This window comes from Nycticebus coucang, chromosome 7, assembly GCF_027406575.1.
Source record: "Nycticebus coucang isolate mNycCou1 chromosome 7, mNycCou1.pri, whole genome shotgun sequence".
Classification (NCBI taxonomy): Eukaryota; Metazoa; Chordata; class Mammalia; order Primates; family Lorisidae; genus Nycticebus; species Nycticebus coucang.
Genome location: NC_069786.1, coordinates 78,342,248 through 78,364,847, shown reverse-complemented (window position 1 = coordinate 78,364,847; position 22,600 = coordinate 78,342,248). Strand labels below are relative to the sequence as shown.

At 35.8% G+C, this 22,600-nt stretch overlaps 1 protein-coding gene across 1 annotated transcript in view; it reads right to left on the bottom strand.

The window, feature by feature from the left end:
- The window catches only part of ITGA4 (integrin subunit alpha 4), an 89,276-nt gene that overhangs the window by 49,678 nt on the left and 16,998 nt on the right, over positions 1 to 22,600 (bottom strand). The window contains exons 3-10 of the mRNA XM_053597701.1: positions 16,147 to 16,253; positions 15,928 to 16,054; positions 12,665 to 12,732; positions 11,234 to 11,363; positions 9,729 to 9,814; positions 8,985 to 9,047; positions 8,758 to 8,895; positions 2,959 to 3,070 (exon numbers count right to left, since the gene is read on the bottom strand). Of these exons, the coding sequence (XP_053453676.1) occupies positions 2,959 to 3,070; positions 8,758 to 8,895; positions 8,985 to 9,047; positions 9,729 to 9,814; positions 11,234 to 11,363; positions 12,665 to 12,732; positions 15,928 to 16,054; positions 16,147 to 16,253 (831 nt within the window). The remainder of the gene's footprint in view (positions 1 to 2,958; positions 3,071 to 8,757; positions 8,896 to 8,984; positions 9,048 to 9,728; positions 9,815 to 11,233; positions 11,364 to 12,664; positions 12,733 to 15,927; positions 16,055 to 16,146; positions 16,254 to 22,600) is intronic.

The following is a 22,600-nucleotide window of genomic DNA, read 5'->3' as shown; positions in this document are numbered from 1 at the left end:
AAAATAATAATGTAGCTTATAATTTATAACTGTAGAGCCTTATTATGGTTCTGCTCTAAAAATATTCAAACATACAGTCTAAAAGTCAGATACTACAGCTCAAGGTGAACAAAAACTAAACCAATAATAAGTAGTCTGGCCAAATCTATTTCATGTAGGAAATCCAAAAAGATATCTATCTATCTGGGGGCCACAACAATTGGGTTAGTCAGTCTGTGTATTTACCAGTGATTCCACAACTTTCTAAATTTTTGAGGAGAATTTTACACTGGTCTTTTGGCAAATTGATTAGTCATCTCTTAGAAGATGGTTTGCTTTGTTTTCCTAAGGATATAGAAAATAGAGTGATTTTTTTCCTTTTGAAGAGTAAAAAAAAAAAAAAATGACAAATGCCAAGCTAACCTAGGTTTGCTATGCAAAGCACCATAGAGTTTTGCATAATAAAAAGACCTTAAGCATGATTTGCATCTAATACTAGGGATGGAAGAAAAAAGAACAGGTGGGGTTTTCATTCTCTTCCTAGCCTACACTGGCTGTCACAAACACAAAGTATCTTCATCCATCACCCCGGGAAAGGGTAAGGTAGAAAGTGAGGCAAAGGAATGAAAACACATACACACACACACACACAGAGAGAGAGAGAGAGAGAGAGAGAAATAACACGTATGCCTTGCTATTTTACTCAGGCAGATAGAATGGAATGGGATTAAAACATCAGAAAAGAACTAAAACACACTGACCCTTCTTTCAAATCAGCAATTTTCTTGCTAACATCTAAAATGTAGAAAATGCCTACTCATGGATGAAATTGGAGATAAAATTAAAACTAGACCAAGTAGAAAAAGATACATAGTATTATAAACATTCTCTGATGTGCCGATGTAGCCAATGAATGTAAATATGTTGCGAATTATAAATGGGATTATGAATGAAACTATAAATAGCCCGAAATATGTAGAAATATAAACAATCATTTGAATAGTACCTTCCAGACATAAAGGAGTGGACTGCTGAGGACTCTCAGAAAAACAAGTCCTACCTGAAACCCAGGATCTCATACAGAAACCAAAAGATGACATTGTCCCCTGAAGGTCCCCTCAGAAGTCCTAAGTCTCATGGACAGAACACCTTATGTCTGTCTTCATACCATTGGAAAATTGTCTGGAATTTTCTCAGGTGCGAGAGTGGTTTTGAAAAAAGAATGTGCCCATTATCTATAATAATTTTATAACTATCTGATTTATAATTCAGGTTTGTAACTGACATTTTAACATTACAAAAACCATTTCTCATATATGCACACGTGTCTTTTAGTACATTCAGAACAGTGAAAGTAGTGAGTAATCTTTCCTGAATGTGTCAATTAAAACAAGCATAGTTTTAAATAAACAGGGTATCTTACTAAATGATTTTGTGTTCTCAAAAGAGTCATATTATCTGATATGATACATGAAACATCAAGGTATAAAAACATTGTTTTACCCATAGATTTGTAATAGATAGGATCCTTAAATTGTCACTAACTAAAGCTTATTTTTTCATGTCTTAACTTTATTTTCCGTTTGGTTATAAAACACATAAAACGATGCCATTACTTTCTTCATCTTCATTATGGCACATATTCTATACCTGGTTTGGTATATCTCACCAAAAATAAATGTTCAATAAATATCACAGAATTGCTGACTACTTGTGAAATGTAACACCAATTATAATAAAATTTCATATATCTTTTATTGTTATATGTAATCATAATAACAAAAAATTATCTGCATATATTCTTCCTCCTTTCATTTTTAAAAAAGTAAAAAAAAATCCAGGAATAGTAATATTTATATACCAAATTATACCATCTTATATTGTAGAAGATTCATTGAAAGCATGTATTCAAATAACTAATTCTCTTCTTGTAGAACAGTGGTTCTCAACCTTCCTAATGCTGCGAACCTTTAATATAATCCAAAGGGGTCATGACCCACAGGTTGAGAACTGCTATTGTAGAGTAATGCATTTTATACATTTAAAGTAGAATAAAGCATTTAGGTACTAGAAGGAATTAAGGAGGTGAAAATTCATAGCACTTCCTCACTTATTTTTAGTATCCCAAAAAGTTTTAGCCTAATATTACCATATACTAATTGCCAAAGACCTTATCAAGAAAACACAATTCTGAGCTCTAAAAGTAGGTATCAAATATTCATTCACCAGACTCTAAAAAATCTCACACTCTCCTCTCAAAACCTATTCATCATTTTATGCATCTTAACAGACTTGGTTGTCACACAGTAGTAGATCAAAAAGCAAAAGTATTTTAACAACAGTGATGATATACAGGGCAGCAGGTACAGTATATTAGTGCCAGCTATTCAATTATAGAAGTACTTCCCTATCAGTGGGTAAATAGCTACTGTAGCTCAGTTTCCCAGTTGCCTCCCTTCACCTTGTTCAGGATTCTGTTCAGGGATTATCACTACAGTGAATGCCTGACACAAGGGGGCTACCAGAACCCTGTTCCAGCTCTGCAGCCAACATCTGTTGGGTCTGGTTAGTATTTACTATACTTATAGTTCCACGAGTTCAATGAATCTATGATATGCATTTCCCGTACCCTCCACATTTTATTATTTCTGAACTCAGGATTCTCCCTAAAACAGAAAAATGGTGGGTGTCACTATTTAACAGGCAGCATTTTTTAGGGTTACATAAATAATAAAGCAACGTCTGATCAGTGGTGCCTTACAATCAGTGGAACATTATAAACATTTTGAACATCATCCTTTGTTAGCAATGATAGGAGCAATAGCTGACAAATCAGGCATAACATAAAAAAGAAAACTTAGCATCCATTTTGGCTCCATTTTCTATAGAAAGGCAAACAACACAAACTCCAATCAGATTCTCTTCCACGAGCCATCCCTAAAGCAGAAATCACATACCAAATTAAATACTTTTAATTACCTTCAAAGCCATCATTGTCAATGTCACCGAGATTAACTATAGATTCCCCAAATCTTGCAGCGTATTTATCACTTCCAATGAGTTCTGTTTCCATTTCATTCATTACTGCTCCCTGGATAGCAAGGGAGAGAAAAGGTGTCATTATAACCCTCACTAACAACTTTACACATGATTTACTGTTGTAATTGGATATGGATTTTTTTCTAATGTGTCAAACAAGTTGGACAAACTACAGACTGAGCTTTAGTACACACATCTCAGTTCAATTCAATAAATATTTATTGAGTCTGTCAACACATAATAGTATGATTAGAGCACAGAGGACATAAGAAATTGTCACTCTCATGATCCCTAGCTTTGAAAATCCAATAAATCATTTCGATAATTCAATTTAGCAAATATTTATTGAGCTTCCACTAAAGACAATGCTCTGTGTAAAGAGTGAACAGGTGAACGGTGACAAGGTAGCACGTGTATAAAACACTCCCTTCCCTCAAGAAGCCCACGGTTCCAGGGAGGGCTGAGTACAAAAATCGGAATTACTTAGAAGTCCAAACTACAATACCAAGAGGCAAAAAAAAAAAATATATATATATATCTAATTGTGATAACAGATTTCATAAAGGAGATGGCATGTGAGGTGGCTATTAAAGGGCAAATGTGACTTTGAAATACAGAGAAAACTATCAGCAAAAAAAAAATTCCAAAGAATCTGGCTATAATGAATGGTATGTATAATAAATGAGATTAAAAAGTCAGATTGTAGTCTTATGGTACAGCATTTTGATTGCAGAGGAAAATTTTTTCCTAATTTAGTGGACAACAGGAAACCACCGAAGGTTTCTGAGTTGGGGAATGACATGACTGAAGCTGGCCTTGGAACCTTATCCTAGGGGCAATGTCAACTTCCAACTTTGTAGGATATAGGAAGATGAGTTATTAAAATGAGACATTCAATAACATAGCAATAATGAGCTGTTAAAATCACAGCTACCAGTTCTCTTCGCAAACTTTGATCATGTGAGTCCCTTGCATTAAAAAAAACAAAACAATCTATGTAGCATATATCACAGATCCTTGGAGGTAAGGACTAAGACTATTTTTTCATAGTTCTGCTTCATATACTCACTTAATGTCATTTATTTTATATGAACTAAGATAACTAAAATCATCTTTACAGATGTAATCACTGAGACCAAGACAGTGGATGATTCTGGAAAACAGCTTGGCTCCTGAGAAAATGCCCAAACGAAAGAGCAGAGGAAAGAAGATGCTCTGGGTGAGGAGAGGGGCAGAGAAGGCACAGACTTGTCAATGTAATGGGCCTGAAGTTCTGGAAGGAGAGTTTTAAGAGGAAGTTACTCTTCTACTGTATTCTGAGACTAAGCTTTAGACTAAGCATCTCAGTTCAATTCAATATTTATTGAGTCTGTCAACACATAATAGTATGATTAGAGCACAGAGGACATAAGAAATTGTCACTCTCATGATCCCCAGTCACAGAGAAAGCTGAACAAGAGTTTGCTGTGACCCTATATAACTATTTTAGGAGAAGCAAGTAGAAGCCAGAGTCATGCAAGTACCATTGTTTCTTGATTTCATTCAACAACGGTATCGGGGCACAGCACCTATGTGTCCAGCACTCTTGCAAGCCTTGAGGAAATAGCACTAAACAAGACAGGCAATCCCTTTCCACGTGCTGTCCGTGCTCCAGCAGACAGACAGACAATAGCAAACCAAATACATGTAAAAATATATAAGGTCACATAGGGCCATTTCAGAGAGTTAGGAAATAGGAGGTTAGATGGGAACTAAGACTAATCTACACCAGGTGATTCAAAAGCTGAAATCAATTGTTGAATTAACTCCAGTGATCAACAGTGTGTGAGAGAAGAATGGGAGGGTAGCCTGGTAGATAGAGCTCCTTCCTTGCCCTGAAACAGAGAAGCTCTACTTTTAGATTTTTTTTTTTTTTTTTTTTTGTAGTTTTTGGCCAGGGCTGGGTTTGAACCTGCTACCTCTGTAGTATGGGGCTGGCGCCCTACTTTTCTGAGCCATAGGCGCCACCCTACTTTTAGATGTTTTTCATAGTGAGATTAAGATTCCAGTGGGGAAAAAATGCAATATTGCTGTATTTTAGGTGTAAATACATGCTACTGTTTAAAGTATTCTCAAAAAAAGTTTAGTTGTAATGAAAAAGATCAATTTATAGCAAGATGTAGCAAGTAGAAGGAAGACCATTTATGGAAAGGGAAATGTGAAATCTCTATGGAAGGAAAATTATTATTATCTGTTGGGCTTGGGACTGGCCAGGTCTCTGGGCCCAGCTTATCTAGCTATGTTCTGGATGCGACTGCTGTGCTATTTAGCTTGGGAACAATTATCCTTAGCTGTCTGAGGGCTATTTGCTTTAGCAGAAAGGAGAGAGAGAGAAAGACAGTATTTGAGGGAGTGAGGCAGTCTTACTAAGAGAATGAACCTTCGTAGTCTTTCATAGAGAGACACAGTTCAGGCGTTCTGCGGGCAGCAGAAGCGACAGAGTCAAAGTGAGCGGTCCGTGAAAGAAGGTACATAGGCTCCCTGACTGCCTTCTGCAGCTTCTTATAAACATGATCCAGCAGCTCTTAGCACCACAGGCGTAGAGACTGCTAATCACTGGTTCTCAATCCCTCCCCATGCCCTTATCATCAAGGTGTTTTTTATGATTACTGAATGTTCCTAGCTTAGCTCTCACTTCTCCTTTCCACCTGCTATATGGTCCACTACAATTGTCTGATACCACGAGTAATGAGATTCTAATGATCAACACGTGGATGATGCAACTTTACTATTAAATTTAGATTTAAACATAGGCTAGGAAATCACAAAATATAAAAAAGAAAAAGCTGCTTCGTATTTTGTACTCTGAGATTCTTCCAGCTTTATGAGAGTAGAGTGTTCTTTCCTCTTTACACTGTGTACAGTTCAGGCTGCTGCTTAGTGTAAGAACTTATCACATGTTCTGAAACCATTAAACATAGGTATAAATCCCTTCTTGAAAGGCATTTTACTTTGTTGACTCCTGACCAAAAAAATGCTGTGCCATAAAAAATAGATCGGTTATCTCACAATTCTGCTCTTATTTTCAAATCAAAGGACTAGGCAAACACCCCATTCAGACTCTGTCATCTTTTTGTTTTGATTTAACATCAAGAAGCTAGGATGACAAGATATGGCCAGTAGCACTCTTTAAATTGGATCAAGTCATCAGTCAATTTTATATTTATATCAAGAATATAAAATATGTAAATCACGAAAACTAATATTGTATTGAAACATATCTTATTTCTGTTTTCAGATCAGAAATTAAAGACAGTTAATTCTTTACCTTCTAATAAATTTTGTAATTTATTAAAATATATAAGGACCTCACCTACAGAACTGTTAAGAAATCTCTATTTTGTTGGTATATATAAAGGCTACCGATTTACGAATGTTGATTTTGTAACCTGAGATGCTGCTGTATTCCTTGATCACTTCTAAGAGTTTTTTAGTAGAGTCCCTAGTGTTTTCCAGATATGCTATCATATCATCTGCGAAGAGCAAAAGTTTGATCTCTTCTGACCCTATATGGAAACCCTTAGTCGCCTTTTCTTCCCTAATTGTGGTGGCTAAAACTTCCATTACAATGTTAAAAAGCAATGGAGACAATGGGCAGCCTTGTCTGGTTCCTGATCTGAGTGGAAATGATTCCAATTTAACTCCATTCAATATGATATTGGCTGTGGAATAGCTGAAAATATTAACAAATGGAAAAACATACCATGCTCATGGCTGGGAAGAAACAACATTGTTAAAATGTCCATATTACCCAAAGCAATATATAATTTCAATGAAATCCCTATTAAAGCTCTACTGTCATACTTTAAAGATCTTGAAAAAACAATACTTCGTTTTATATGGAATCAGAAAAAACCTCGAATAGCCAAGACATTACTCAGAAATAAAAACAAAGCAGGAGAAATTACGCTACCAGACCTCAGACTATATTACAAATCGATAGTGATCAAAACAGCATGGTATTGGCACAAAAACAGAGAAGTAGATGTCTGGAACAGAAAAGAAAACCAAGAGATGAATCCAGCTACTTACTGTTATTTAATCTTTGACAAGCCAATTAAAAACATTCAGTGGGGAAAAGATTCCCTATTTAACAAATGGTGCTCGGTGAACTGGCTGGCAACCTGGAGAAGACTGAAACTGGACCCACACCTTTCACCATTAACTAAGATAGACTCTCACTGGATCAAAGATTTAAACTTAAGACATGAAACTATAAAAATACTAGAGGAGAGTGCAGGGAAAACCCTTGAAGAAATCGGTCTGGGCGAGTATTTTATGAGGAGGACGCCCCGGGCAATTGAAGCAGCTTCAAAAATACACTACTGGGACTTGATCAAACTAAAAAGCTTCTGCATAGCCAAGAACACAGTAAGTAAAGCAAGCAAACAGCCCTCAGAATGGGAGAAGATATTTGCAGGTTATATCTCCGACAAAGGTTTAATAACCAGAATCCACAGAGAACTCAAACACATTAGCAAGAATAGAACAAGGGGTCCCATTGCAGGCTGGGCAAGGGATTTGAAGAGAAACTTCTCTGAAGAAGACAGGTGTGTGGCCTTCAGACATATGAAAAAATGCTCATCATCTTTAATCATCAGAGAGATGCAAATCAAAACTACTTTGAGATACCATCTAACTCCAGTGAGACTAGCCTGTATCACAAAATCCCAAGACTAGAGATGTTGGCGAGGATGTGGAGAAAAGGAACACTTTTGCACTGCTGGTGGGAATGCAAATTAATACATTCCTTTTGGAAAGAGATATGGAGAACACTTAGAGATCTAAAAATAGATCTGCCATTCAATCCTGTAATCCCTCTACTGGGCATATACCCAGAAGACCAAAAATCACATCATAATAAAGATATTTGTACCAGAATGTTTATTGCAGCCCAATTCATAATTGCTAAGTCATGAAAGAAGCCCAAGTACCCATTGATCCACGAATGGATTAATAAATTGTGGTACATGTACACCATGGAATATTATGCAGCCTTAAATAAAGATGGAGACTTTACCTCTTTCATGTTTACATGGATGGAGCTGGAACATATTCTTCTTAGAAAAGTATCTCAAGAATGGAAGGAAAAGTACCCAATGTACTCAGCCCTACTATGAAACTAATTTAGGGTTTTCACATGAAAGCTATAACCCAGTTACAACCTAAGAATAGGGGGAAGGGGGAAAGGGAGGGGAGGGAGGGGGGAGGTGGGTAGAGTGAAGGGGATTGGTGGTGCATCTTACAAGGGTATATGTGAAACTTGGTAAATGGCCTGTGAAGCTAGTGAATGATGCTCCATGATTATATCAATGTACACAGCTATGATTTAATTAAAAAAAAAAGAAAAAAAGAAAGAAATCTATATTTTGAAAGATGTATAAAAATTCTTTCAAATTAATTTTCATCAAAATAAAACTAAAAGAAATTTCAACTACTAGAGTGAACACATGCAGGCTATGAATAGAGAAACTTCATAAGCCCTTGTCTCACACTTCTGGAATTCATAGTATCAAAATGAGAGTGAGTTTTTATTATCACCTCCCATTTCACTTTTAGAGCATCAGCACAATGCCGGAAGTTTTAGTTTTGCCAGTAAAACACACCTAAAAATCTACAGTCTCAGAGTTCTGGAGTGATAACAGTGTCAGTTTTGATAATTTCATACATGCCCTGCAGGGTGCAGGCAACTGGACATACCGAGCCGGAGTTAATATACACGAACACTCTTCCTTCCTCTCTGACGGTGCTCTGCATGGGAGCTCCCACAAGCAGATCCGAGAAGCCGTCTGCATTGAGGTCCATGGCACACACAGAAGCTCCGAAATATGAGCCAAGCTGTCTCAAAGCAAACCAGATCTAATCATTGAGAAAAAAGCAGCGTTGCTCATAAAGTCCTCAGCAATACCAAAGGTGAGACATATTACCTTTTTACCTTTCATTTCATGTAAGACAATTAGTTCTCTTTCTTCAATGCTGAATATGTATGCCTGGAACGGAGGAAAGAATCAGAAAAGGGTAGATTGCTATCAGATTAAAAAAATTATTTTCATGTGATCAAAACATCAATTCTTATAATTTATAATTATCTAACGCAAAACGATCTTTTTAAGGTGTTATAAAGAGTTTAGGGACCCACCGCTACATTAATAGACCTTACTTGCAGATCTATCTTCTCAGAAATTATCTTACTGACCCTACAAGGAGGGCACAGAAAGTAGTGCTTGCTTCACTTTTCAAAAGTAAGGTTCAGGAAAAATCCAATGACCAATGTTCACATTGGGCGCAATGTGACAATAATTAGAACCAGAAATAATATTTCCTTCTTTCTAGTCTTACCACAAAATACCTAGCCGCATCAATTTCTTTTCAGCTATAAAACTGTTACACACAGTAAATGTATTTCCTGGACCTCTTTAGATAATTCCATTTTACAAACAATTTACTTATAAGCAAGGTTTTATTTGATCTCTGTAATTATCCTGAATGATTTTGTGCTACCTTTCTTCTACAATCATAAATCTTTTACCAATTCCACTAAATGTAATATGCTTGTTAATCATTTCTAATCTCTCCATCCTTAGAAAATCTGCAGTTTTTCCTTTAATATCTTACTGATGCAACTTCACTGAATCTTTGTGAAGAAATAACTATAAAAGTGTAATTCTTACTTTGCCGATCTGTTCATGCTGGGGAGCCCCCCCAACCACTTCGGTGGTGTGCTGACTCCGAAAGTGACCCGCTCCAACCGAATATCCTTCAAGAAAAAGGAGAGAAGTATGAGGCTCATTATTTACAAGGGGTAAAATATATCATAAATCTACTCATAGCATTAAATGAGACCAAATTCAAAATGACTGCATTAAGCACAGTTATAATATTTAGCATAGTGATGCTCAAAATTATTCATTCGCTACACGTTTTAAGCAATTTTGATGTGTGTGTTATGAGATGGTCATTATGTGGTTAATTATTTCCATGACCTAGGAATTGAAAATAATACCTTTACATCTATTTATTCCCTGTGTAGTATCAGTAATCAGCTTCTAGGATAACAACAGAAATGTTTTAGAGTATACAAAATATAAATTCTAAACTTCAAATAAAAATCATCCTAAAGTTCAACTTTTTGCCATAAAATCCTTCTATGGGTTGTCATGACTTTATGATGTCAAATTATATTTCTTATAGTACTTTATGATATCTGTCAACCATAAATAGGAAAATGTTAAATTGTAAATGAATTTATCTGTCTGAAAATGAATCCCTTCTGTTGGAATAGAAAAAAATACTGTTTTATAAATTGTTTCTGAGTATAAGATGCTCACAGCTGAAGTATATACAATGTGAACCAGGGCAGTGCCTGTGGCTCAAAGGAGTAGGGTGCTGGCCCCATATGCCGGAGGTGGTGGGTTCAAACCCAGCCCCGGCCAAAAACTGCAAAAAAAAAAAAAAAAAAATGAAGTATATACAATGTGAACAAACCTGTAGTTCTTCAGGGACAATAGGAAAAGCATTCATTTTCTTGTAATGGGACCTGATGCCAGAATATTTTGCATTTCTGTAGAAATATAGATGATAAAGTAGCCTACTGCTGACTTAGGAGATGATAATAACGAGGAGGAAGAGGACAAAAATAGTTAAGCTCTGAGAAAAATTCTAAGAACTTAGGAGGTGAAGGTCAGTGAGCCGTTTTTAGACCCGCGTGCTTCCTAAAGTTGCTCCTCCTTCTAGAAAGATGTCCTCATTGGCTGTCCTCACTGACTTTCAGTCTGTCCTTAACGATACTACACTGACACACGTCCAAATGAGTTAATTCCCGCATAGTTCCTTTAAAAAGTTCTAGGGATAACAGTAAGCCTTCATATATAATAATATGTAACAATACGTTGTCTACATAAAGATACAAGCTCATCAACATTTCCTAAAGCGGTCTGCTAAGAATAAACTATACTAGAATCTCTCGTCTAAGGATTACATATTGCTCATTATAGTCACATATGAAATGTGAAATATTCACAGAAGTTTTATAAGTTCTACCCTGAAGCGATAGTTTCTGAACTTTTTGTTTAATTACCACTGGCCACTTAGATCTTTAAAAAATACACTTCCCCTTATTTATAATCACAGTGTCTGTAAAGCAGAGATAATTTGAGTTTGTCTATTTTTATAGTACCTAGATAACTTCCAAATTTCACTTCATTGTGTCTGTTTGAAAAAGCCTTGTATTTATTTGTGGTTATATTGTAGACAAAAACAGAACCAGTCCAATAAGCTGACCCTGGGGCTCCCATCACAATCGAATCCTGTAAGAAAAAAAAATATTATCATTTAAAAGTTTATTTAAATGAACTATCATTTAAAAGTTATGAGCATTTTATGAAGTTAAAAACTTATCAGGAAATAAAAAAGTCAGAGAAGCTGACTTTTTAGGTAGAAAATGGATTTCTACTTAAAAGTACAATTTCAGAGAAGAAACTCTGAAACACCATTTCACATTCACATACATATCAGTGAATTTTAAAAGTTGGAGACTGAATAGTCAAACACTAGAGTAAGCTTGTAGGAGAAAGGCAATGTGGTTTCTATTAAAGAAAGTCATATGTGGGTAATTCATTAATGCTCATAACAGAGATAATTATGTGTTGCCAAGGAATAAAAAGTAGACTTAATTTATTTCAATTTGCAAAAAAAACTGACCAGTTTATCTAACAATGCTAGCTTAGAAAAAAACAAACAAAAAACCCAGTGGAATTTGGGTCATTTTTTATTACAAATAGCAATTGCATAAAAGGAAACAGAAAAAATGTTAGAATGAACATGTCCTTCTCGGGTATAGTCTGAACACTTTGAGCAATCAAATCTATTTAACATATTTCCATCTTTCCTGAACAATCCTAAACTTAAAAAAAAAAAAAAAAGGTCAATTTATAGAGAAACTAAAGAAAGCTTTATTGTAATCACTTTTTAATATAATAGTTAATATATACAGAAATTGTTAACCTAAAACTCAATACAGCTTGATTTCCATCAAAAAAAACCCCATGAATCCATAGTGAGCTTTTAAGAGAAAATGGGAGATTTAGGGATTGAGTATAACTGTTACCGTCCATAGTATGTGTGTCATAGAGTGTTAGAAAAGAAAGCTTGAGAATGCTGTGAATCTGATTTAGAAAGATATTAACTTCTTAAATATCTCAATTAACATAATATTTATGGAAAATGTGGTTTCATGTGCTTCCTCCTATAATTAGAAATTATAAATAATATACGTGGATCAACATTTTCAATAAACACTTAAACTGTTATACCTAAGCTAACAATTAGCAATAGATACTTTTGATTTTCACTAAATTCTTAATGAAAGCAATATTCTTTAGTATAGAGTTTAGTTGGTCTCGTGTTGCACAGCCGTCTACACGATGATATTTTCTCAAAATATATGCGGAATACTGAGTGGAAAAACAAATTATAATACTCAGAAATATAAAAAACATTATGCAGAAGTTACACAATTTTTACTTTAAAGCATAACATCAGTCTTAAAACCTTTAAAATGTTTTAGATTCTTTTCTGTAACCTTCCTAGGTACTTTGTGAACTATTACCTCTGTATAAAAACTAGATATTCCAGCTTGACATGATGCAAAATTTTCTCCAAATTTTCTCACAAAATCTAAAATGGAATATAAAAACAATTTAGAATTTCATTTTGAAATAAAGGTATAATCTTAATAACTTGCTTTTCATACAGATCCTTACAAATAAGTCTTTTAAGGTCTCTATTTTGTACTATCATATTTTAAAAAAATAGTAACTTTGATACAATTTAAGATCACAAAATCTTTTCTATGTTAATCTTCTAAATATCCCTATGAAGTTTCTTTTTTTTTCTATGAAGTTTCAATAAAATATTTTCTTCTATCTCTTCTTCATAAGAAGAATATGCAACTTACATTAAAGTTTCTCAAATAAGTTGTAAGACAGAGGTAGGACCTGTGAGTTTGAGCTCCTACCTTCTTTCTATTGCATGTATTAAGGTGCACGCTATCATTTTGAGAGATATATACATGCACAGTGAGGTGATTACTCACAGTGAGGTGAGGACATTAACACACCCATCTCTTCATGGTGACCTTCGTGTGTGATAAGGCTACCTGAAACACTCTCTTGGGAATTATCTAGGACACAATATGACGCTTTAACTATAGTCTTCATGCTGCACCTTAGACCTCTAAGATTATTCATCCTACATTGCTGCAACTTTGGATCTTTTGACAAATATCTCCCCCTTCCCAACTTCTTCCTAACCCCCCCAACCACCTTTGTACTCTATGCATTTGACTTTTCTTACATTCCATATATAAATGAGATTATGTACTATTTATTTCTCTTTCTGTGTCTGGCTTATTTCACCTTCAGGTTCATCCACATTGTCACAAGTGACAGGATTTTTTTTAAGGCCAAATAACATTCCATTTTGTATGTGTATGTGTGTACACTAACCCTCCCCACAATTCCATATTCATTCATCTGTCTCTAGACACAGGTTATTTCCACACCTTGGCTATTGTGAACGATGCTGCAATGAACATGGAAACCCAGATTATCTCTATGGGGTACTGATTTCATTTCCTTTTTACATACTAGGAAGAGGGATTGTTTGATTATATGGTAGTTCTGTTTTTTTCAATTTTTAATTTTTTGAGACATCGCCATACTTTTTCCATAATAGCTGTATCCATTACAGTCTAATACTGTGAAAGGCCTCCAATTTCTCCAAATCTTTAACAACACTTACTATCTTTTGTATTTTTGATAATAACCATTCTGAAGAGTATGAAGCGATATTTCATTGTGGTATGATTTTCATTTGCTTGATAATTAGTGATATTGAGAAACTTTTCATATACCTATTGGCCATTTTGAGGCCTTCTTTGGAAAGAAAAATATTCTGGGCTTTTGCCTATTTTAAAATCATGTTATTTGGGAGTTTTTCACTATTGACTGAGTTCTTTATATATTTTAGATCATAACCATTTATGACATACATGGTTTTCAAATATTTTCTCCCACTCCATAGGTTGTTCACTTCACTCTGTTGTTTTCTTTGCTGTGTGGAAACTCTTTAGTTTAATGAGTCCCATTTATTTATTTTTGCTTTTGTTGACCAAGATTTTGGTGTGATATCCAAAAAAATCATTGCCATTGCCGGACCAATGCCAAGGAGTTCTTCCCCTAGGTTTTCTTCTAGGAGTTTTGTGATTTTTAGGTCTTATGTTTGTTTTTAACACATTGAATTGGTTTTGTGTATGGGGTAAATTCCAGTTTCATTCATTTGTAAGTGGATATCCAATTCCCAACACCATTTCCTATAGAAAACATCCTTTCCTGAATATTTCCAGCTTAAAATATTGACTGAATCAAGATTTGCATGTAGATGGAGGGTCTTTTATTATAAAGTCCCACAATGAATGTTTTTGATACTTACTAAGGAGATATACCTTTACATCTTATGAAAAACTGACGTGAGTAAACCTCTATAAAAACAAGAATAAGGAAATCTTTTTGGCTTTGCTAATCAGAAAACTTAAATTGCTGGTTATAATTACCATTTCCAGTCATGAGTTTTCACTCCTTTTTATATCTTACTTGATTCTATAATTTGCAATTTTAGGCACGTTAGGTTCGTGTCCTCTTGAACTCTACAAAATGTGGCAAAGTATATCTTGGCAAAAATGAAATCTCTACTTTAAATTCTCTGTTTTAAAATATAAACCATAAACTATTACTATTAGGAAAGAGGATGATAAATTTACAGATACCTAGACTGAGATTTATTGCAGTTGACATTTTAATATTTACCTTTTATCTTCCTGGTATAAAAAGGCAAAATGGAAATACATTTGATATAAGTTTCTCTGCAACAACAAATGCCAGGGAGAAAAGACCCCAATATTATTAGAAACAATAATTGAATTCAAACATTTGACTAAAGTTTTTATAGCTAGTAAGAATTGTTTTTTAATTGTTGGGGATTCATTGAGGGTACAAAGAACCAGGTTACATTGATTGCATTTGTTAGGTAAATTCCCTCTTAAAATTGTGTCCCACCCCCAAAAGATGTGGGGTTCCTTTGAGGGAGGTGTTGAAAAATTGGAAATTGGCCTTTATTTATGTTTCTTAGTTCTCTAAAGAGACTTTTTTAGAATTTTAGATTTGTTAAAGCTATCACTTAAAATGCTCTTTTGACATATTTACCCCTAATTTTGATGACTTCAATTATTTATGTTTTTGCTTTATACATTTTGATGCTACCTACAACACAGAATTCCCATGGGAAAGACCTTTGAAACTTCAGACACCCGACTCTTCCTATTTTAAGGAATACATGTGAATTAGAAAGAAATATGAGTGGGAAAGATTTGCCTATGCTTATACTTTGATTTCTTCTAAGTACTCTCAGAAGCTAAAAATAAAGCAAGAAACCTCAATAGTCTTTTTCTTTTTAATTAGACTTCCAATGTAATTTCATGATTGCAAATGTCCTATAATTATTGGGCATTACACCCACATCTACCAAATCAAAAATAAATTTAATGCAAAAGTGAATAATTACCAACTCGATTCCAGAATTATTCAAATTAAATTGTAGAATTTTTATACCACAAAGTACATTTATGAAAATTAATGCTACTGCAATTGGGTAAAGAAAGAAAAGGAAGGAATGATTTGAGCAATTAAGAAGAATATAGCTACTTTGAAGCTTCCCCTCTCTGACCATCTAAACTTAAAAATTAACAACAGAAACAAAACTAAAATGTATTCACTTATTTCTTTAGATTTGGTTAATATCAAAACCATGCCTTACCTTGATAACATGGAGCTAATCTTTTACTCAGTTCTGTTCGTAAATCAGGGGGCATGCCATAGCAGACACCAGTAGGGAGCTTTTCGGTTTTTATGTAAAATATATTTTTCCATCTATGCCCACAAGTCTGAACAAAATAAAAGTAGACCAAATTATGTCAACATTCCATCCAGTATATCTAATTTCATGATGAATCAGTGGACCAATTCCTATACCTACCACGATGGATCCATTTTCGCCTGGCTGTCTGGCAAGCGTGACCCCCAACCACTGATTGTCTCTCTCTTCCAAACAAGTCTTCCCACAAGGGTCTCCAGTTGGGCTACCTATAGCATTTGAAAAAAAAAATTGTATCATCAATTGTCTTGAAAACACTATTATTCTACAAGAGCAGAGAAAATAAACATGTGTGCTTATCCCCAGTGCTTTTCCTTCAACCACTTCTCTACCTTCATATATTCAGCATATAATGTAAGGGTAAATGTGAGTTACTCTGTGAAAAAATGCTTATTCTCTCGTACAAGGTGATTTTCATTTGTAGAAATGATCTTTGACTGATGGCACCATGAAGAGAGAGACTCAGTGACACAGGAGATGGCTAACCAACATGCCCAGAGTGATGAAGACCGGTTAAAACCAGCATAGTCTGTACAAATACACCCGCAGGATCTAATGCTTGGGAAATAACTTTCCATTTATCTAGCAGTGAAGGCAACATTATTAGAGTACTTTTTAAAATGTTCTTGTACTGAGATACTAAGAATAGAACAACTACAATACGGTCTTCAGCAATGAAGGCACAGTTTAGTGGAGCTGGAAGATGATTAGGCACACAGAAAGCAGAACATTAAGTTAGCACGGTAACAACGTATAGCATTTACAACAAACCGCCCTATGTTCTACATTTACTAGAACGTGACTTATGTTTTCAGCAAAGATAAAATGATTTGGAAAACCAGATTATTTCAGTAGTAAATAAAAAACTTCAATAAGCACTTTGGCAAATGCAAAAATAGCGACAGTCAAACATAAATAGAATATTCATGTGCAATATTGTACTTTGTACAATAAAAAGTATTACAGGGATAATATTTTTTTGTTGTCATAAATTCTTTGTTTTATAGCTGGGATCAGATTAAAATCCTATATGTAAGTGATTTCAAACAAGTAAATTTGGAGGAGAATAAGATGCAGTATCATAAGGTTATTTTTTTCTGTCTTTATTTTCACCCTCTTCAATTGGCACTTGATAATGCTACTCCATTTGTGCTTAATTCCAATGGCAGAGAAGTATAATAGCATCAAGTTGATTAAATAAGAATGGGAACTCGAGTTTGTTCACTTAATTTCAAACTTTGGTCACTAGGTGCCCTGTTTCATACTTTTATGGTGGCCATTCTCTGTTCCGTTAGGTGCTTTGTCTCCTCCCAGGACTTGACTTGAAGATACAGATTCCTGGGCAAACTCAAAATGTTTTCATAGAAAAGGCATGGCCATGTGCAGTAAATATTGTAGGTAGGAGAGATTTTGATTAAGGAGTTTGGGAAGATGTTTGCGTACACATTAGTTTGTGCTCCAAAGCGCCATTTAGGTAGGACCAAACTCTTACTCAAAGCTGAACTAAAGAAAATCTTCTAGCCCCTCCTTTGGAAATTCATTCAGTAGATCCATGTGGGGCCCTGACTTATGGTCAGGAACACTGTGACCGTGGAATGTGGATCATGTTTCCCTGGCCAGCCTTCATGTGGAATGATAATGACTCCCACGAATTGGCAATGGCTTTCTGGAGGGCTGGACTGAAAGGTCTGGAGGAAGACCGCTGGGGTTGCTGGGCAACGTTTACTATTGAAATGGAAAGGGAAATCTTGCTTCAGTCCCATTCTTGATAAAGGGTAGTTCAGCCAGACACATAAGATCTTTGTGTTGAAATGAAGGAAGGAAGGAGAGGGGAAGGCATAAAGAGGAAGGAAATGGGGTACACAGAAGGAAAGAGGGGCAGAAAAGAGCCTGTGGGAGGCGGGGGGAAGGGCTAAGGCAGGGAAGCTTACTGTGACTACGGAATGCCAAACCAACATAACTGAAGTGAAATAGAATGGTAAATGATAAATTTTAGTTTCCAGTTTTACTTTTCACTAAAATCACCAGTTAGTCTTCACTGTCAAAAATTCATGATAAATGGTAGGTTTAACCTACCTGACGGTGACGTTCCTGTTACTAGCACAAAAACCAGCAAAATACCTCTGGAAACACTAAAAGTTTTCTAAAATTATAGCCAACATTTAGTTAACTAAGACAACTGAGCAGGAGGTAAATGCAGGCCAGAAGAGGGTAGAGGTCACAAATACCACACGCTCTCTCCCTTAAAATATGGTACATGTAACGGGTACTTACATTAAGATTACGTCCAATACTTAGAAACGAATGTACTCTTGTAGAGATAGCCATGAGAAGTTCAAAAGTAATGACCACTAGTTTGGAACCACAAAATAACCAAGAAAATGACTTGATGAAAATAGCTAGAAAGATCCTGGGTACAAAAATAGCATATTGCTATTGTATGTTTCTTACCTGATCTGTTTTATAAATTTTAAAATGAAGACTAGAGAAACTCTTGGGTTAAGCTGTTCTCTGATTAATACTGTGTTGCCTGTCCCCACCTCCTGTGTTAGTTTTAGCTCCATGAGCGTATATCACAATATCCTCACTGCTCAGTCTCGCACTGAGGTTCACACGCACCACAAATTACTCACTTTACCAACTCACACTTAAACATCCTTTTCTCCCTGCCTGAGTGTCTCTCAGACCTCTGAGAACAGAGCCACTATACCCTTCTGTGTCCCATGTTGTCACACCAAAGTCCTGGGATTTTATTTCCAGAAGGGCTCACGCCCTTCTTGTTCTCCTTATTCTAGGTTAAAAATAATGAGTCTTGGGAACAGGAGAACAAATAGAACTCCAGAAGCTATAAGAATGGGATTTTACCTAAGAATAAATGCAGTAAAAGGTTTCCCAGGAATGCAGTGGTGTGACCTACTCACCCTGCAGCAGAAGAGATTTCAAACAGAGACGCAGGGCAGAGAGTGAGAGTTGGGAGTGGGGGCGTGGGGTTATTAAATGCCTAGACACAGTCATGCCCCGATTTGTTACCGTTTGTGTGGTTCCAAACAAAAGTGGCCTTCTGATGTATAGCTACAATTTCTGATTCATGGCAATTAATTTTCAAAGGTATCCTATTGTATTTATTGTTAGTTACTCCACTCTCGGATGACTGAGAGAAGATGGTTGGCATCAGCAGTCAAGGGTCCTCAGACACACAGGATGTGGTCACTAAAGGAAATTATGGCGGAATCAATTAATTTCCTGCAGGAAGAAGGATTTTCATTTCTGTTGGGTTAACCACATATGTTTATTTACAACCATCCTGGCCTACGTCCAAAGATAAGTAAACAGTGACCTCATTCATCCTGGCCAGGACTGTGCCATACTTGTCATCGTCCCACCCTCAACGTCCATCCCAGAAATGTGTGCTGAAAATGGAAGGTCAATAAATAAAATCCAATTCAAACTGCAACTGGGGTTTGACTGCGCACCTTCTATGTATATTATATATTCTAATTCAAAATGTGTGTTCAAAAGGATGAGGGCATAACCAAAAAGAATACTCAAACATACACTCATGAAATGATAACTCTTCCACAAAACGAAGAGTCAGCCTAGTAAGGGAGTAAATACATAGACTCGCGTTGAGATGTTTCTCCTTTTCACGTCTTAACACTGCTTCTGCCACAGAGGCAGCCTTCAATGGCGACAATCAGGCTGTGGTACTTTCAAGTATTATTGACAAGCTAGGGTCAGTTCAAAGAACATCCTCTCAGTTTCCACTACTCTGATAGGTCTTTTTGTTTTGTTTTGTTTTTTTTAATTTCCAGATTTTGTTTTTTTTCATTTTCTTTTGTACTGTCTGCAGAATCTTGGCAGATCGGACAGAAGACCTTCACCTTGTCAGCTGTGTTCAGGGATTTCTCCAAGGCTTTCCTCTCGTAATCTTGCATGCTACTGAGTCCACCCCTTTACCGTGGAGTGCTCAGCCTTGACTGGACATTATGATCAACCAAAGAGAGTTTTAAACAAATACCAACATCTCGGTCCCACTGCCAGGGACTCAGACTTGGCTGGCTGGACTGAGACTCAGAGAGGAGAATTTTTAAAAAGTTCCCAGGTACGTTGTAGTTTACAACTGAGCTTGTGAATAGCTGCTCCACAATGTAGGTTGTTAGGTCTTTTCCTATATTGTATTTTTTAAAAAACCCTGCTGTTTTAAAAGAACAGTAATGTCTTTTTGTACCCCTTGATTTTGCCTAGATATTGAAATAGAATAGCAAATGTTAAGCAAATTTTCTTCATGTAGAAATAGAGTATTTCTAATTTGGTTTAAAATGACAATTATGAGAACTGTCATGAGAAAGATAATTCTCATGATTTTCCCTGACAGAACACCATAAAGAAACTCAGATTATCTTTATATCTCATCCAAATGTCATGCTGAAATGATTTAGAATCAGGTTTTCAATTCAGCTCATACATTACTAATATAAATTCTTAGTAAATCAAATCAGCTCCATAATTAAAAATCTACACGACTGAAAATAAAAGAGGTCAGCAGAAATTAACATGTGATAATTTCCCATGTTTTTGTACAACTAGAATGACCAATTCTTAACACATTTGAATGCATTTTCCCAGTAGATATCAAAAGATAAAAAGCCACATAAAAACCATCTCCTTTGTTCTAAACATTAAGTCCATCTTTTTATTTTCATTTGGGAAAGAAAATATAAAAGTACCTGTACATGCTTACTACTTCAGTTTTTTATTTCCACCTTTTATCAGTATATAAAAATGTGTATGTAAATATTAGTAGACAGTAATTTTGATGAATGAAAACAAAGACTGTAAGGACTGAGCCCCAGAGAGAGGCGCACTCTTTACTTCATCTCCTTTTGTTTTTATTCATATCGCTAATTTTAGAGTTATTGGTCTAAGTGCCAAAAATGTGACAGCCACTACGAAAGACTAGATATTTGTCCTCGTCACCTGCAGGACAACAAATTGACTTTTTTTGGCAATGGCATTTTCACAGCTCAGAACCCTCCATGCAGTAGGCAGAAACTGAATACATATTTGCTAAAGGGAAGGAATTTTGAAATACATGATATGACTACAAAAATCCTTTACTAGAGTGTGCTACTTCATAGTTTTCACCGAACTCTCAGGGATCTAAGCTTTGTAAGCTTTGGAGAGATCTTTTCCTTTTTTTTTTTTTTATTTTTTTGAGACAGAGTCTCACTATGTCGCCCTTCGTAGGGTGCCATGGCATCACAGCTCACAGCAACTCCAAATCTTGGGCTTAAGCGATTCTCTTTCCTCAGCCTCCCAAGTAGCTGGGACTACAGGCGCCTGCCACACGTCTGGCTATTTTTTTGTTGCAGTTGCCATTGTTGTTTAGCTGGCCCAGGCCGGGTTCAAACCGCCATAACCATTGTGCTACGGGCGCCATAACCATAGTGCTACGGGCGCCAAGCCGATCTTTTCCTTTCACTATGATTCTTCCCTACTTCTCTTCCAAAATATTTCCTTAGGTTTTAAGATAGTAACAGATGGTCTGAAGGAAAACAGACTTTGCAAGTTTGAAGACCTTTACATAGCATGTGATCTGTGAGTATGATGCTTGAAGACTGTGAATGGGATGATTTAAGACTGAGAATTAGCTGGAACTCACAGGAGATGCCTATCTCAGAGGGTTTCTGCAAGGATTGTGGAGTAAATGAGATATGTGTGAAGTGCTTGGACAAGAGCCTAGCAGAGAAAACATGCAAATGTTAGTTTCTGTTGACATCATTATTATGATTATAAGGATAAAGTGAAACATATTATTAAGCTACACATACATCACGGCATACAACCGCCTCTGCAAAATAGACCTGACATGTCATTGTTGGGGAGCCTGAGCCTGTACATTAACTCATTTAATACAATAATAGCAGATGATGAGAAAATTGAGTCTTAAAAAAATCAAGCAACTTACCCAAATACGTGAGACTGGTAAATGGAAAAGATTAGAATAAAAAAAAATTTTATCTCTAAGTTACTTTGTGCTGCTCCATAGCAAACACAATAGGACTCTACAAACATTTCAAAAATATAAATTAACTGAAATCGATTTCACTTTCTGATTTTTTTCAGCTGAGAATGTGTAAAATATCAAGTCTGCCCACAGACAGTACAGTCAACTTTCGATTGTTAAAGAAAAGGTCCCTACCTGTCTTTTCGTCTAGTTAGATCAGTTCTCAGTATTTTGGCATTTCCACTGAAGTAAAAAGGACAAAGAGAAAAGACCAGACTCCAAGTTCTTCTTTCTGTCACTTGTTGACACTTTGAGTGACATGTTTTATGGGTGGGGAAGCCCAGGAGTTTTGAATGCAATGAAACATTTGGCTTATCTGCCTGCGTCACTGCTCTGTGGCTTCCCCATCAACTGAGACATTTGACTGGGGCCCTCAGTCAGCCAAGACAATATACACCCTTAACTGATCTTTCAAACTCATGATATGATTTCAAGTTTTAGAAAACCAGTGAAACCCTTTACTTCCACCAACTGACTTTTTCCAACCCT